At 43.8% G+C, this 17,138-nt stretch overlaps 1 protein-coding gene across 3 annotated transcripts in view; it reads left to right on the top strand.

Moving 5' to 3' along the window:
• The first annotated feature begins 7,461 nt into the window (after positions 1 to 7,461).
• The window catches only part of GAB3 (GRB2 associated binding protein 3), a 64,391-nt gene continuing 54,714 nt past the window's right edge, over positions 7,462 to 17,138 (top strand). For all 3 annotated transcript variants that reach the window (XM_080624628.1, XM_080624630.1, XM_080624629.1), the window contains exon 1: positions 7,462 to 7,701. In XM_080624628.1, coding sequence (XP_080480754.1) covers positions 7,630 to 7,701 — 72 coding nt within the window. In that variant the 5' untranslated portion in view covers positions 7,462 to 7,629. The remainder of the gene's footprint in view (positions 7,702 to 17,138) is intronic.

The raw sequence follows: 17,138 nt of genomic DNA on the forward strand, positions 1-17,138 counted from the left end.
AGTTTTGTGGAAAGACAAAAGCACTTTAGAAGTGATTTTAGATCAAAGCAGAAGCTGTCAAGAGAGGTTTTTCTAACTGAAATAAATCTGAAGCACTTTGCTGCTCACTGCAGTGCCATTCTTTTCTCCCCTAACCTATGCAGAGGTTTTGTAATATTGAAAACCTGTAAATAACCTGCCCATAATAAAATGTTGACCCTTTGGGAGTATCCAGCAAGCAAGCCAGTGCAGTACAGCCTTTAACTCTCCCTCATGACAGCTGAAATCTTTACTTCACAAGTTCTCTGCCCAAAACAAATTATCTCTTTCTTAAGCAAAAGCCTGTGTCTGTGGCTTTGATTTCACACTGTTACCCCTAAGCTGATCACAGACTATTTGTAAATGTAACAGTTCTTGTTCAAAGGTTTTAGCATGCACCAGGATCTCCTTCAACTACAGGAAATGCACAGAAGGATGCTGTAAAGTGCTGCCTCCCTTAGCCTTGTAAACATGGCAAATGCATTGCATAAGGCGAAGGCCATCACTTTAGTTGCCCCAGGCTTTATCCTGCTGTGAAAATAATTTCAATCCTGTCCTTCTTATCCATTTTTACTTGCCAGCATCCACTCACTGTGGCAAACTGGACTGAACCCCTTGTATTCTCCAGAGTACCATACATTTCTGCTGAAGGATCTTTTATACTAGAATAGCTGCTTTTCATTTATTCTACTCCACATAGAATCTGCTTCTGCCTTCCCCCTCTCTCACCCATTTTCTTTACTATTTTGCTTCCCTGGCTGCCTGGGCCTTCTTTCTTCCTCATCCTGTAATGATTCTTCCTTTTTTGTAACAGTCTCAAACACACAGCTGCCATCAAAACAATTCTCTCTTTCCTGCATTTACATTCTTCACACAGGGCAACCTTGTCCACGTGCAGTTCAGATATCTGGTCTGTTTGCTGCAATGCCCTTTACTCAATCATAATTAAACAAAGTAGTAATTCATTTTGTCTTCAATTACCTAGGAGGGGTAAGTGTCTGTTTCACCCACTGGTTTGCCATCTGCATGAAAACTTCTTGCAGATCACAGTATGAGAGGTAGGGCTGCTGTAACTCTCAGTAATGCATTTTGGGGCAACACAGAGAACAGAGGCAGATAGTGCCCTGTGTTAATTTTCCTCTGTTCATTTTCTCATCACTCTGAAGTATTCTCTGGCCTCAGTAAGAATATTTTAGGGAAGCTGAGGCCCATCCTGCACTTCGTGATGAGCCTTCCACCTCTGTGAGTCTGAAAAGAGCTAGGTAGATATTTTTCACTTAAACATAAAACTACAGACTTGTCTTTTCACCTGTTTCTGCAGGTGTTCCCGAGACCTTACTTTAAGCTTCACATCCAAACTTCAGGCTGCTTTGGGTGGTTCAGAGTACACTGGTTTCAGTAAATCCTCATTTTTAAGAAATTAAAATTGAAATGTACTAGTGATCTGCTATTTCTGATCTGGAAGAGTCCCCTCATAATCTTGACATCAAATGGATTGTCTTGGATTTCTGGCTGTTGCAGATTTCACTGTGTCATACCGGCAGGATCCATCAGTTGTGCACAGGTAAATTCCTCCAATTTGCCATATAATCAGTTGACCCTCTCACACATGGGCCAAGTAGTTTATTATTATTGCTGTATATGAAAGTTAAGTTGATTTTTCTTAGCATCTAAAAGCAATTAAGATAATTGGAAAAGCAATTTTGGCTCTTTAAAAAAGCCCTCATCTCTACTTCTGTATCTCCTCCTTCAGCCACCAGGATTATTTGCTGACCTTGAAAGGTCATAGATAAGATTACCCCACAAGGAAATCCTCAAAAAGGGGCAATATGGGTGCATATGGAGAGAGTAACAGCCATGACTCATTTGACCAGCTACACAAACATCAGAAGGTTGTTACTACTCTGCAAACAGAAGCTGAAAAGTAGCAAAAGTGCCATTTTTAATGTGTGCTTCTGCGGATGACAGAGAAGAAAGAAATGTGTCTTATGGCAAAAGTGCCAGGCCAGAGGTTTACACCAAAGTGAGCCTCTGTTTGTTACCCCTCACTGCAGAAAAAGGCAGTTGTACATTTGCAAATGCAGCAGAGCGCCAGCTCTTCCTCCAGTTACTGTTCCAAGCAGGAGACTTCCCTATGAGATGCTGGGTGGCTGCTGCTGTTTCCCAGAGGAGATGAGTGCCAGAGGGCGTTGGTCTGTTTGCTGAAACAGATTGACAGAGTTCTCCCTATGTGTCATGAGAGCTTTTGGTAAAATTAGATTCTGCCCTGTCCATAACAATAAAGGCCATACCCACGTGCGGCTTACACAGTTCATACGCTTCCTGGAGCAAAACCACAGCAACGTTCAACTGTCTCTGTTTTCCTTTTCTATTTTCACAATGGCTCCTGCATCCAAAGCAGGTACCTGACCCTTGGGTCCCACTGCCAGTGAAAGCCTGTGGGTGACCGAGCCTGTGGGTGACCAAGCCTGCAGCCAGCTCCAGCAGGATATCTTCATTAGTGAAGCAATGAGTGCAGACAGGGTCGGCATCATTCTGTGCCAGTGGTCAGGCTCCCGTTTATGTAGTTAATTGTTTCAACAGCAACAACAAACCATGTGGCTCTGATGATCTGCGCGCGTTCCTCTATTAGACCTGATTTGTATGGTGAGGACAGGCTACTGAAAGGAAGAGAAGGGGCTCAATTATCCCCTGTGACTTTGCTGAATTTGTCCTTGTGAATGGAAAGAGAGTGAAATATTTGTCTGCAGGGGGAAGTGGAGTGGTAACTGTCAGGAACAGCTGGAACATATATACTGTGTCATGTCTTTCTGAGGGACTGGGCTTTTCTGCTTGCTGTGGGAATGCTGCAGAGGCATGTTAGCATTTTGCTGAGTAAGTGTGGTGCGAGCTCCATGTGTAAACAGGGATCAGTCACTAGATGAGAGAAAAGGGCTGTTCTCCTGATGCTGTGGCTGTCTCTTGCATACACCTCCACCTTCAAAGCCACTACAGGGTTTTGTCGATTAAATATGGAGCTATATCCTCAGAAAATAAATGCTTGTGGGAATGTCACTGTAGCTAGCTCCGGTGTCTCTTCCTGCTTTGACACCTATACATCTGTGAGGAAAATAAATCTTTCTGATTCTTCCCATCCTCTCCACCCCAATTATTCATCTGTCCACAGTGAGCAAGGACATTCACTGCTTTCAATATTAATAACAGCACCAGTTGCTCTGCAGCATGGAAGTGTTCAAGCTTAAATGGCACACTGACTTCTTTAAATCAGCTGCCTGTAGGGTCAGGAAGGAATTTCACCTCAAACGCAATTAGCCAGTCTGTTCTCTTTTGGTTTATTAGGGTCAAGCGTTGCTCTTCTGTGAAACTTTGGTAGCCTAAGTTGGGAAAGAAGACATTCACATTCAGGGTCAAACTGATCACACTTATTCTGATCTTTTCTTGTGGCACATATAACACATTAGTTTTTATTTCTCATTACCCTAATCTAATTTGTTGGTAGTAAATTAATTTCCACCAAGTCAAGTCTCTTTTACCTGTGACGGTAACTGCCAAGTGATCTCCCTGCCCTTATCTCAACCCATGAGCTGAGAGCAGCTTCAGTGGGCACCTACTGTTGAGCAAACCCACCACAAGAACAAAGACTGTGGCATGGTCCAAATAAAGACAGATTCCTGCAATTTACTTGAGCCATACCATAGCATGGGTGACCTGTACAATTAGTGTAGAACAGAGAATGATTTTACCTTCTGGGCTTTCAATTTTATGGTTTACATTTTATTTCATTTCACTTTCTCTGTAATCATGTCTATAATCATATCCATGGGGGCTTCAGTCACTTTTGAGAATGTTCCTGTAGCTCTGCCTACAGCAGATTTGGGGAGGCAGGTGCCACTGGATGAAGTTATTGTTACCAAGAAAACCTGATCTCTTTCAAAGTAACCATGCAATACCTATCTTTAAAAAAGCTTAAAAAGTGAGACAAGCAAACCTCAGCAAACGTTTGTAATTATGCACTTTCAAACCTTTGGCATTGCAGTAGTATGAGGGAACTATTTTTTATACTCATTGAGTTGGGTTTTCACAGTGATTTCAGCATATACGTTCAAACGTACTTGAAGTCCGAAACTAAAAGCTAATGGATATATGCAAAAGCTGGAACTAAAATAGAACAGTCCTTGGGTTTCACAGAAATGTTCAGGCAAATCCATTTTTCTTTGCTCCTCTTCCCATTCTGTTTCCAGCTCATTTTCTACATGTCTTCAACTGTAAGGTTTTTGAAACAAAGACCCTGTCATTCCTCAATATGATGAAGGATTTAAGCAAAGAATCTTATCATTTTGAAGTGGTTGAAAAACGTGTGCGTGGAGCAGGACAGAAGTGAAATCCCCCTTCCTCCATCAGGGCTAGATACCGCTCATTTTTAAGCCTGCAGTTTTCAAACACGTGACTGACACATTACGAACACAATGAAAATCATCAGGGTAAGAAAATAACTTCATTTGCTCTTTTAGCGTTTAGAGCACAAACACCACGAAGGCACAGCAGCTTTCATAACAAATGTGTTAACCCCCACGTGCTCTGCTTAATTACAAGTTCTGGCTTCCTGTATTTCCCCTCGGGCTACTGGCACCATCAGTAAACTGGCACGGATTGTATTTATTCTGAATGTGCTGAGCTGCAACACGCAAGTGTTTCAGCAGGTGCTTCGCAGGCAGCTGAGCCCTTCTGCAGTGAGGACAGGGGCGGCTCACAGAGGAGGGACACATCCAGCAGGGAACAGAGCTGCTGTACCCCTCCCTGTCACCATGGCTACCACTCAGCAGACGGGTTTGGGGCAGAAGTGCCAATTTAAGCAACTGCTGATTTCTTCTAACTGCCCCTGCATCCCCCATCCGTTGGTCAGGTATGAGTGTGTTGCAGGCCACAGCTTTTATCAGACCAGGAAACTAGTCCTGATCCTGATGGAAAATCATCGTGTTTTTTCTCTTTTTTGACTCATTCTTTTCCACACAGCCAGTTTTGTGACTCAGTTGTCATGTAGCCACACAAACACGCTGTGCCTGTGTAATGAAGCAGGTGGCAGAAGTGCAGGGACAAGTGGCTTAAGAGCTGAGGACTCCTGGTTATTTAAGCAGCATTATCACCAAGCGCTAGCAAAGACAAACCTGGAGCTCTCCTCAAGGCTGTGGTTTGATTCAGATCGATTCAACACTCCGGGCTCCTCACCACCCTGTCCATCTGGGCCCCATCCACACCTCCTCTGCTGCCCTGTTGCAAGCAGTTACACAGCTGCACATGGAATTTGACACGGGAACCCATCTGTCTGAAGAATGATCCAGTAAATAGTGGGTTACATGAAGTTTATCACAATTCATTTTAATTTTGGTATTCTAATGTTTTAAAGCCTTCAGTTGTAAGCCTATTGTATCTGTCAGAGTGACACAGTCAAGTCACATGGGGAAGGAAAGTGTGACTTTCCTTCCTAAATAAGTTCCATGCCTAGATGCTCCTGTTCGAGGAGAAGTGTTACAAAGCCTTGTTCACAGACCTGCTATTAAACATGTGAAGTTGTTAAATCATCCCTATGAATAAAGGATAAATGGAGCTGAGTGAAGGTGGTAGTAGAACGTAAGGTTGGGAATTAAGTAATATTGCAAGGCTGCATAAAAGTCACTCTCAAACAAAAACCTATCTGGAGAAGTCAGAGCACGTTTTAAATACATTGTTTATAGTTTATTCATGACAGTTTTCATTTATGGCAAGATTCTTTTATGACCAGTAATAATGCAAAGCACTAACAACAGGGATGCTATGAGTATATACAGATTTGTGTTGTTATGTAAATGTACATAGGGCATATATTTATATGCCATTTATAGTACATATTAAATACAATAAATAACATATTGCCACAACATTTTTGTTTAAAATCATGAAGAACACATGATTCATGGTTTCCAGCTGGTCAGATCCAGCAGTGACACTGGAAGCTGTGCCCAGCCTGCCCTGCCAAAGAGCTCTACATGTGAAAAATGCCACGAAAACATCAAAACTCTCACCCAGGTGTGATGCTGCTGAGCACCGCTGGCAGAGCCGATCTGCACCGCAAGTACTGAGACTCACACATGAGACTCCTCACAAATCACCCATAAAACCCAGTGAAGAATCACTGCATCCACTTTAAGCCAATCGTATATAAGCAGCTGCTTCAAAATGAACACAAGCTGCCCCAGGAGTTTCCCATGCTGGAGAGAGGCGCTAGCTCCAGGGATATCAGAAATTTTATGCATCGGCTTTCAGTTGTGACAGTGGGATGGCAACCTGCCTTCCTGCAGGCACTTCTGAAAAGGTCTGTTTGTGACCAGGAAATTTAAGTTTATTCATAGAATCGTAGAATGGTTTGGAAGAGACCTTGAAACTCATCTATTTCCAACCCCCCTGCCACAGGCAGAGACACTTTCTACTAGACCAGGCCACTCAAAGCCCCGTCCAAGCTGGTCTTGAACTCTGACAGGGATGGGGCAGCCACAGCTTCTCTGGGTGCTCTGTGCCAGTGCCTCAGCACCCTGACAGGGAAGAATTTCTTCCTTATATCTACTTTAAATCTTCCCCCTTCCAGTTTAAAGCCATTCCTCCCTGTCCTGTCACTACATGACCTTATAAAAAGCCTCTCTCCAGCTTTCCTGTTGGCCCCTTTAGGCACTGGAAGCTGCTTTAAGGTCTCCCCAGAGCCTTCTTTTCTCCAGGCTGAACAAGCCCAGCTCTCTCAGCCTGGCTCCAGAACAGAGATGCTCCAGCCATTGGAGCATCACTGTGGCCTCCTGTGGACTTGCTCCAACAGCTCCACAACCCTCTTGTGTTGGGGATCTGGAGCTGAACACCGGGGGAATCTGCATTTAATTCTAGTAAATTGATACAGGTGACCAAATGCCACTGAAAAACCGTTAAATCCACAAGCTAAGGAAGTTCGGGAGTAGTGGAGCAGGCAGATGGTGGGAGCTGAGGCCGACACATCAGTGCTGACGGGGTCGGCAGGTATGGGGACCGGAACCGACACCGGCACCAGCATCGGCACCGGCTGGGTCTCCAGGGCCGGGCCATGGCCCTTCTCCGGCCATCGCCGCCAACCTCGGCGGGGGCACCGCGCCCAAACGGGGCTCCCGGGGCCGCGGCAGCACCGCTCCTCCTGCAGCTCCCTGCGGGGCGACGGAGCCCCGCTTCACCGGGCAGGGGCCTCAGCACCCCCGGGGCGCGGAGCTGAGCTCCCGGGGGGCCGCGGCGGGGCCGGTGATGCCGGTGCCGGTGGGTGTCGCAGCCGGTGCCGGTGGGTGTCGCAGCCGCCGGCTGCGCGGCGGCGGTCCCCGGGCGCCCATCACGTGCTCGGTGTGTTGCATTGTGTTTGCGGCGGAGGGAGGGCTGGCCGTGTCAGTGATCAATGTCATGACTTCCTCCTCGGGCTGGAGCAGTATCAGAGCACAGCTGAAGGAAGCTGATTACTGCTGCTTGCAAATTGGCTGGGAACAATACACGCGCTCACACAGCCCCGCACACACCCGCACACATAGCCCGCACCCTGGCTCCAGCGTCGCCGCTCCGCGCCGGGGGGGGAAGATGAGCTCGGGGGACGTCGTTTGCACCGGATGGCTCATTAAATCACCCCCCGAGAAGAAACTCAAGAGATACGTAAGTGCAAAGGCTCTGCCGATGTGTTGGGTTTTTTTTTTTCTCGCTAAACGGATTTGGGCATGTGCTCGGTGTCTTGCTGTTCCTCTGAAATGTCTCGCCTGCTTCGGCTTCGCCCTGAACCAAAACAAAAAGACTCACAAGTCCATGCGCTTATGGAGCGTTTTAGTTTTCACCCATATTATTGTCCCCTTTGGAATTAACCTTTCCCGGATCCCATAAGAGTATAATACTTCAATTGTTATGCAACATATCTTAGGTTAAAAACCGCATTTCGGTTTCAGTTAGTGTTGCCGTAACTAACAGAATTGCTGTAACAGAATTTCAGATGTCACTTTTCCAGGGAAGGGCAAAAGCCTCCTTATAAAACCAGCCTAATACTTCCAATTCTGAGTCTCTCTTTGTTAAGATGCTCTGTCATTTCCATGACACTTGCTAAAGGCAACATCTGCAGTAGTTTTATTTACCCATTTAACGTGCCAGATGCAGTTACTAGCAGAAAGCTTGACTTTGTGTCCGAGATAAGGGGTGCTAGGAGATGCCGTGCTGTAAAGTTGCCGATAGCTGGAAGGTGAAGGGGGCTGTTGAGAAGCAGCGAGCACTGCGTGTATGGAGACCTGCAACTGCAGTGTGTGTAAAGGGGGCCCCTTGTTTTGTCCTCTGTCTGCCTGGTTTTATGAAGAAAAAAAAAGAGAAAAGGGTGTGTTGCAAACATAGGGAACTGTATCACTGCGAGGAAGGCTCTCCTCGAGGGTCGAAGTAAATGACCCTTGGAAAAAATGGCTTGGGACAGCATTAAAAATGTAATCCCATGGTGGGCCATTTTGCATACTCAGTTGTGATGGTTCTTCAGCAGGCATGTTGTTACTGTTGTTACACTTTTGAATAGTACTCGTTTGAGTCATGTACTTCTAACCTAATTTACCCCCTGGCACTGCACTGTGCTGGAACGGTGCCTCCATACGTGCCCATTGCACTCCCGAGCCATATACATCACTTACATCATTTGTCATGTTCACTTCTGTTTATCAGCATTTTTCCTGGACTGCTGATGTTAGCTTTTTCTCGTAATATGAGGAATAACTGTCTCATGAAGAATGTGGCTGATATCATTTGGTGGTGTGCTTTTTTTTTTGCACTAGAAACTAGGAGGAAGGAAAATCTACTGATGTTCGAATTTACTTTCAACTTATTCTAAGCCTGAGTTTCTTCTTTTAGCTTGCAGTATTGCTTTGAAATGGCTAAATATTTGCTTTGTTTGGTTAGCATTTTCCAATTCTAAAATAACCACTACGACATGTCTCGAGGGAGCTGCACATAAAATGTGGATATCTAATTTTTGTTGTATTTTGTAACGAGCGTACTAATAGCACTGTATAACTGGCACTAGACAATGTAAAAGCTACTGATTCACCCAGCTGGTATCATTAGTAACTCTGTCAGTGAAGCTATTTTTGATGACTCAATATTCATAAAAGGGCAAAGTAGAGAAAACAGAATGTGATAAAGCTGGGATTTGAAAGCCCCCATTATACAGTCAAGATAATAGTCACAACAGGGGCTCTGATCAGCTCACAAGGCTAGTTGCAATCTGCTCTGCTCACATTTTGCAGTACAAAACCTAGGGAAGTTGGGTCTGTATTTTTCTTCAAACATCAACCACTGGATTAGCCAGTTCTCTGCAGATTAGGCTTTGCTTTCTGGTTAGGAGGATAAACTACTCCTTTGTCCATAATAAAGCAGAAAGAAATCTGCTGCAAGTACAGCAAAGATTAATGTCCTTTCTGCTATGACTGGTTACACAGTAAATGCTACAATCTAAGTGGAAAATGCCTCTTTCCCACTGTAAACTATTACCCCCAGTTTTGCATAGTTTCACCAGCGTGGTAGCTTGTGCCTTTTGCACTGGGGTGTTAGATAGCTCAGGCTGAATCACAGTGACTGCTTAAAAACAACACAAGCTTTAAAACAATGACTGTTTAAACTGACTTCAGTAGGTGTCAAGTGTCAACCGCTTACAGGAGAATGGTGTTGGCTCTGGTTCTGAACTGACAACATGCATAAATCCCCAAGCTTTACACCTCCCTTTGTGTTCAGCTGGCAAAACCCATGGGCTGAGCTGAGGCTGCCAGGGAGCTTCATATGGGGGCTTGTTCTGCTGCTGGCTGGGACCCCTCTCGCACTGGAGCGACTCGGCTACTCTCACAGGGTTGTCTCCCAGTTTACATTTTCCTGAGTTCAGCATCCGGCCTTTGTACGATCTGGCCCGAGGGTCTCTTGTTTTACACGCAGATAAATTCTTAATCCTCGATCTATCACAGCCACTAAGAAAATCCAATTAATTTGGAATGTGTAGTTAAAAGACCAAAGGGATGAGTTCAGGTTGTGAGACTGGGAGCTGCAGATAGTCCCACTGAAGCCACTGAGAATATTTACAGTGTTTGTAAAATTAAACAAATACATCTTTACAAGATTGGAGCCCAGACACCAAAGCATCCCTTCACTGATGCTTGTTTCTGATGGAAGCAATTAGGTTTTCTATGTGTAACCAAGTCAGAATTTGGCTCTAGGTAAGCAAAATGTTATTTTCTAAACTTTGAGAAGCAAAAAGCAGGTGTTAAGAGCCTATATTTTTCCTGCAACGTCTCACAAAGCTGATGCTCTTTGTAGCACTATTCTTAGAAGTGTCTTATCATTCCCTAACAAAGGCTGCTCTCTTACATGTGCAGGAAACGAACACGAGATTAATTACCCAAGCGTAACTTTCTGTAAAAACAGAGAGCTTAATGCTAAATGCAGAGAATTCATTAGAAAGCACAGGGAGCTTCACTTCAGCAGTGAAATGCTCTGACAGTGATTTAATAGTATGTACAAAGCTTATCCCCCTGCCTGATACTTGAACCATGAATCCACCACATCAGCCTATCTAAAGAGACAGTTGTGCAAGGAGTCTCCCGGGAGAGACTTTGGTGTGTGTTGCAGTTCTTTGTCTCCTAAGTGTGACCTGAAAGCTGTGCTGCTCTCATTTCCCCACTTGGTTCCAGCTCTCCTCACCATCTGGAGCTGTGTGGGTCTGCTGGGTGCTGGGGAACCCCTGAAGCTCTGGGGAGCTGGGGATGGGGCCAGGGTGAGAGAGGAAGAAGCTGCTACCAAAAACTAGGAACTGGTGGAGGTGAAGTCCATTATTCTCTAGACCAACAGTGCCAAGTTTCAGCATTGACGCTCAGCCCCAAAGGAGTAAAACCTGGCCCTGCTGGAGATTGTTGGCACTGAGATTAGTGGATCATGAGTACCAGCTTCTGTAAGAAGTTAGATGTCATGGGAGAATCTGTTTCAGGTTTGATGGGGGTTGCAGTGCCTTATATTAGTGCTAAAACATCCAACAGGGGTTTAGATTAGGCATTCAGAGTGGCAAGGGAAAAAAGTGTTTATGTTGATGATTTTCATATGGAAATATATCTGCTCACTGACCGGTAATATTTGTTTTCTGTTTACTGGAGAGGGGAGAGAATAGTTTCATGGCCTAGAAAACAAACAAATTGCTACAGCCAGTGCAAAAAGTCATTATGAGGTGTAAAAAAGACATGGAAGAAGGCACAGAGGATGTCTAATGAAATTAGTGCCATTGAGAAGACACATTATTCATGTACTGATTAGGTCAAGGAGGGGTATTTTTAACAGGCAGCTAATTTCAACCTGTCCTTGCAACCCTGTCCTGTAGTTTGTGACACCTGCGAGGAGCAGCAGCAGGAGTCAGCCAGCCTGCCCCCCAGCTCCTGTGAATGCCACGCCAGCGCTTACTGTTAGTGTTGTTATGTGGTTTGCAATAGTAAAGGTCTATATACAGATGCTTTCTTGTTGTGAGTCAGTGCAGCTCCATTTAAGTCAATGCTGCACAGCTGTACCCCAGCTGAAGAGCTATTTTTATTCTTCAGTACTATACAAATTGCTGAGGGAAGACCACTTGCTCAAAAAAAGGCAAGTTTCCCACTTTACTTGAGTGACTGGTTTGTTCAAGAGTTATTGAAAGTCAAAATTCCTTGTCAGCATCTCTAGAACAAGAATCCGAAATGGACTCTGTGTTAGAAAATTGAGCCTTGCACTTCTTACCACACTTTTTGGAGTGTCTGGTCTGGGAAGACAAATAGAGGGGTAAATCAATGTACCAGCTGCAAAAAGCTAGCAAAGCAAGAGGCATTAAGTGCTGTCAGAAGGGCAGAGCAGCAAGGAGCTGCAGGCGGGTGCCTCTGACCGTTGTGGGGATCTGCCAGAACTCGACCACAGTGCCCCGTTGCCAGGGGTTTACAAGATAAGAGAATCTAGACGACTTCTCCATTTTTAGCTGAAGTTCTGGTATGTATCAGGAGAACAAACGGGAAGTTACTGGCCACTAAAAAGAAAAAGTATAGTAGAATTATAGAAGAGTTTGCTCAAGTAATAGGAACAAGAGTGCCACAGCACTGCTAAGGGTGGGTGGGACGCAGAGTGTCTGCTCTCTGATCTAGCCATGAGCAAATGTCAGCAAAGGACATTGCCGCCCTCACCTGAAAGAAATCCCCAAGTGCTGTGTGAAGCCAAGTATTTCTGCTGCTGGTTTGGGCTTTGGGGGAAATTTCACATAAATAACTATCAAAGAGAAACCTCAACTTCATTTGTGTCCATGCACCGGTTTGTTTGGAAATGGTTCTTACAAAGCCTCACCCTTGAGCTCTCTCCCCTCTGAACAGTTACAGCCACCTTTCATATCCTGCTGGCACCACCATCCCAAACTCTCATTGAAATATCTGAGTTCATTTAACCAATTTGTGCAGGTTTTCTAAGTCTGGTTTGAAGGCTGGGTGAGGGGTCCAATGTAATGGAGAAAGTTGACAGAGCCTTTTAGCTGGTTCCAGCTGAACGTTTTGTACCTATGTTTTCACTGCTGTTACTTCATTTAAAAACCCAGCATATATTCTGTCTGGTTTGTATATTAAGGAAGAACTCAATTTGGAGAAAATTAATACTTCCATACAGAAGCTCCTGTGCTGCAGACTACGTGTTCCCTTCTCTATGGAATCCTGACCAAATTGATCTCACTGGTAAAATAACAGCAGGGTATTTATTTTAGGGAGGAGTTTCCATTAAACATTTGTAATTAGCTAAGTGCAAATCAGACCATTTTCCACCCCTTAACCTTGTTTTAGTAGTTTAAATATTATGTTTATTCTAGACCATTTTCTCCCATTTTAACCTTGTTTTGGTAGGTTAAGTGTGGTGTTTATTCTACACCATTTTCTTCCATTTTAACCATGTTTTGGTAGTTTAGATGCAATGTTCAATGAGATAGGCTGACTTCTAAGAAAAAGTAATTTCTAACAAACACTGCTGTTCTTGGCAACTTGTGTATCGGAATATGAAGCAGAATAATTTCCTTTGGTTTATTTATTTGGGTGGAGCTGTAATAGCCCTGAAGCACCAGTTTAATCTTGGACTACATATTTTCAGTGCACAGGAATGTCCAGCTATTGGTTTCTATTCAAAACAGAATCCCGCAAGTTATCAGGTCTTTGCATTCAAAAATAGAGACTTAAAAAACCGTGCTAGTTTGAAATAGTGAAGGAAATGTTAACTTGAGTGGTAATTAAACTCATGATGCAAACATGTCTTAGAGGAAGAGGCATTACTAGTAGTACTTTGGTGAACTCTTTGTTATAGCATGAAAGCTATAATATGGATAACCACATTATTTCTACCAAGGATGCATTAAGATACTATGAATGTGTATTACACTAACTTGATTGGCTTTTAGGGAAAGGGACAAGTTTACTCCTATAGTGCTACTCAGTAAAGAAACAGTCTTTTTATTTTCTTGCTTGTCCTTTTCATTTGAGTTGGAAATAAATTAGTAATGTGACAGGACAAGGAAAAAATGCCATCATTGGAATGAAATTTGCATGTCAAAACATTATATCCAGCCAGATAAAATAGATTTTTCTTCTCTCTCATTTAAGTGTTGAATAAAATGCAGTGCTTCAACTTTTTCATTTCTTCTGCTTTACAATAATATCCTTCACTTGTTTCAGTTTGTGTTGTGTCAGAAAAAAACCAATGAAACCAAGAAACAAACAGCCATGCAAAACCGGGCTCTGAAATCTGCTGCAACTTGGCATTTGTTAAAAATAAACCAGAACCGATGTCTGGGCTTCATGGCAGAAAAATACTCCCTTTCTGAGACTAACTCATTTGTAGCTTTGTAATTGTTAGAATGAGACAACTGTTCTTAGAGATCTTGTTATTCCCATCTCTTCTGATGCCAGAAACCCCACCTGACCCCTGCAGCCAAAACTGCTTTGTAGCTTTCCACAAAAGCCTCGAGCAGTGCATTTCAGCTATCCAATATCCTTTCTAGTGGAGCATTTTACAGAAAGGCAGCAAAATGACATTATTAGTATGAATTTGAAATTACTTAGATGAAGGTGTTAAATGGAACTTAGGCTGTCATCTGAAAGTTTTGACTCATTTTTGACAATGCTTTTTAAAAGACAATAGTTTCTGAGAGCCCTGTTAGTGACAAATATTATTCATCCTGTGCCTTCCAAGTCTCAGGGACCATGGGTTTTGCATTCATATTTCTGTTGGACAGAATAATTGCCATAATGGGACCCTGTTATAATCTCAGCAGAGTGCCTAGCTCATGAACAATCCAGTTTTACATACCAGACTTTCCAACTGTACAAGTTCAAGGATCCTACAGTTGTGAAGCCATTTTTTCAAGCTATATGAATTGATGGTGCCAAGGAGAAGCCAAGAGTTCGGAACAAACATGAACTATGTTTTACTTGCAGGCTTTACAAACTGCACTAAGTTTACAAAAGTGTTGCGTTTATAAACGCTGAGAAAGCTGAATATGCGTTCCTGCTGTAAAGCTGTGCTTCTAAGGTCTGTTGCTGATTCCACAGAAAAGCCACTGCCATTCAGAGGTGGCTGTGCTGATCAGATCACTATGTGATGAGAAAAAGCATCTGAAGAGGTGCCAGCTGGGTTTACAGTAGCAATGAAGGAACAGTTTCAGGAGAATTCCTACAGTGTCTCATGGATTGCTCACTGATAATCCAGCTACCACATCTGTATTGTTTACTAATAGTTATAGTGGAAGCTTTGCAAGCTGAAGAAGTTTTATCTTTGAGAAGTTAAACGTTTTGAAGCCATCCTAAGAAAATTATTGAGTTGTCCCTGAGGCCTGAGGTTTAAAAAGAAGCAGCACTTTAGTCACTCAGGGAATTGCTTTCTTGAGATGCTTAGGCACTTTGCTCCCACTGAAATAGGATTTGCAACATGTTATCACTGGGTGCTCCTCTGACTCCAGGGCTGGTTTTACGGGTCCTCCCTGGCTAACTTTCCCTGTAAAACAATGGGATTTGGACTTCGACTCCAGCTCCACTTTGTTCCTTTTTAAAATGTTCCTTTTGACAGGGAACTCCGAGTGCCGAATCACCCTTGAACTATGGATCATAAAATAAGGGTGATCTGGGTTTGAAAAGTGAGGGAAAACCACCAGATAAACCCCATCATTATTTCAGCATCCTCCCAAACCCCTGCTTGCATCTGCGCTGAGCCTGAGAAATAGTCAAGCTGAACCATCATTAAAGCAAGCAAACAAAAAGGTTATGGGGCAGTGTGATTGGCATAGAAAGAACAGGCTTCATGACAACGACACTGCTCTGGACCCCCGGTGCATCCCTCTGCATTGGGTTGGCAGACTGGAAACCTAATGATACTGGCTTTTAAAGGGAAAAATAGAAGCATTTATTAAAGTGTTACTAGACTGCAAAGCTTTAACAGTTTTCTTATGAAAAATATGGGGTTTTTTCTTTTCTTTTTTTTTTCCAAATTCACAACTGAAAGTACTGTTGCTATGTTACTGTAGTGCTGTGTAGGCTGCTAAATAAATAGAGGGAGTTTAGTCCATGCCAGAAATAGAAGGCTGGGTCAGAGGTGACACTTGGGACATGTTGAGAAGAAAGAGAATATATAATTATTTTTTTCCTTCCTATCATTCTCTTCAGTTTCATTAACCCCAGACTACTTAGAAGGAAATTACAACAGAATTTCTGGACATGTGAAACTACAAAACATTGACACCTCTGGAGCTCCATTAGGTCTTTTGGCTTTGTTTTTCACAAGATCATATTTGCAAGAGAAACTAGTAACACCGCGGTACCTTGCAGGCTTGCGAGCTGAATAGCTACTTGGAGGTACCAAAGGGCATGGGGAACTGTTGAAAATTCACTCTGCAAAGGTATGCTCGGAAGGGAAAACCTGGCAGAGGGAACAGGCTTTGAGAGAATGTGCTCCAGTGTAGCCAGAAACAGGAAATTTGAGTCCATTGTGCTTTTTGGGGTAGTCTGGCAGGTTACCAAGGACCAGATATACAAAGAAGTGCTTTGGCTCTTGTGGGAGCAGCCCTAGGTACCCACTTGCACCTTCAGCTGCTTTGTAAACCTGGCTTGTGAAGGTGCACGAGTGTCTTGTTTCTACAGCTCAGTCATTTTCATCCCTCCTCTGCTGCCTGCATGTGCTCCTTGTGTATAGACCTTAGCATGGTAAGCTGTCCTTTAAGCTCCAGTGGCAGATCCACCAACTGAATGTACCACAACTGCAAGTCGCTGATGTGAAAACTAGAGCCTCCTCCACCATGACAGAGCATGAAGCAGCCCTTATTCTGGGGATGAGTGCTGCAACCTCGTCACTCGCAATCAGCAGCCTTGACTTTATGTCCAAAATGCTCTCGCTGATGCCAGACACTCTGGGCTAAGCTCCACGAGCCACAAAGCTCCTCAGCCCCGGTGCTCTGGGCCTGCCTTGCCCACATGAGCATCAGCAGCCCTGGCCCTGCAGCAGAGCAGCTGGGAGCTGTCAGACCTTCCCACGAGCAGGAGGTGGGACACGGAGACACGGACCCAGCTCGCTCCTGTGCGAGCCAACTTAGCAGATCTGTAATGAATCTGGAAGATCTTCTCCTTAAATATATATGTTTACTTATAAACAAATTATTAATGTGACACAATATGAGACATCTCAGGGCTTTGTGAAGTAGGGAAGAAGCCCACAGCCATAATCTAAACCAGTTCAGCACATGCGTTCCCATTAGATATTTCTTTGTGTTATTCTTATAGTTCCCCCTACCCAAGAGACCTTTGGGACTGAAGCATTCCAGAAAATCCCACATTTGCCATAAAACTTATACTTAAATTAGAAGGTACAACAAAAGCCAGTGATGCCAAGTACATTTATTCTTGTTCCTAAATTGCACTTTTTCTTAATTTTCTTTTTATTTGTTAACACTCCTTGAATGGAGGGCTGGAGCTCAAATGTCCGGGGGTATTCCCTAACACAATGGATATGAACAGCTGCTTTAATAAGAAACTTTCCTAATTTTCAACCCAAATCCAGCCCTT

This window comes from Psittacula echo (assembly GCF_963264785.1).
Source record: "Psittacula echo genome assembly, chromosome: 8".
NCBI lineage: Eukaryota > Metazoa > Chordata > Aves > Psittaciformes > Psittacidae > Psittacula > Psittacula echo.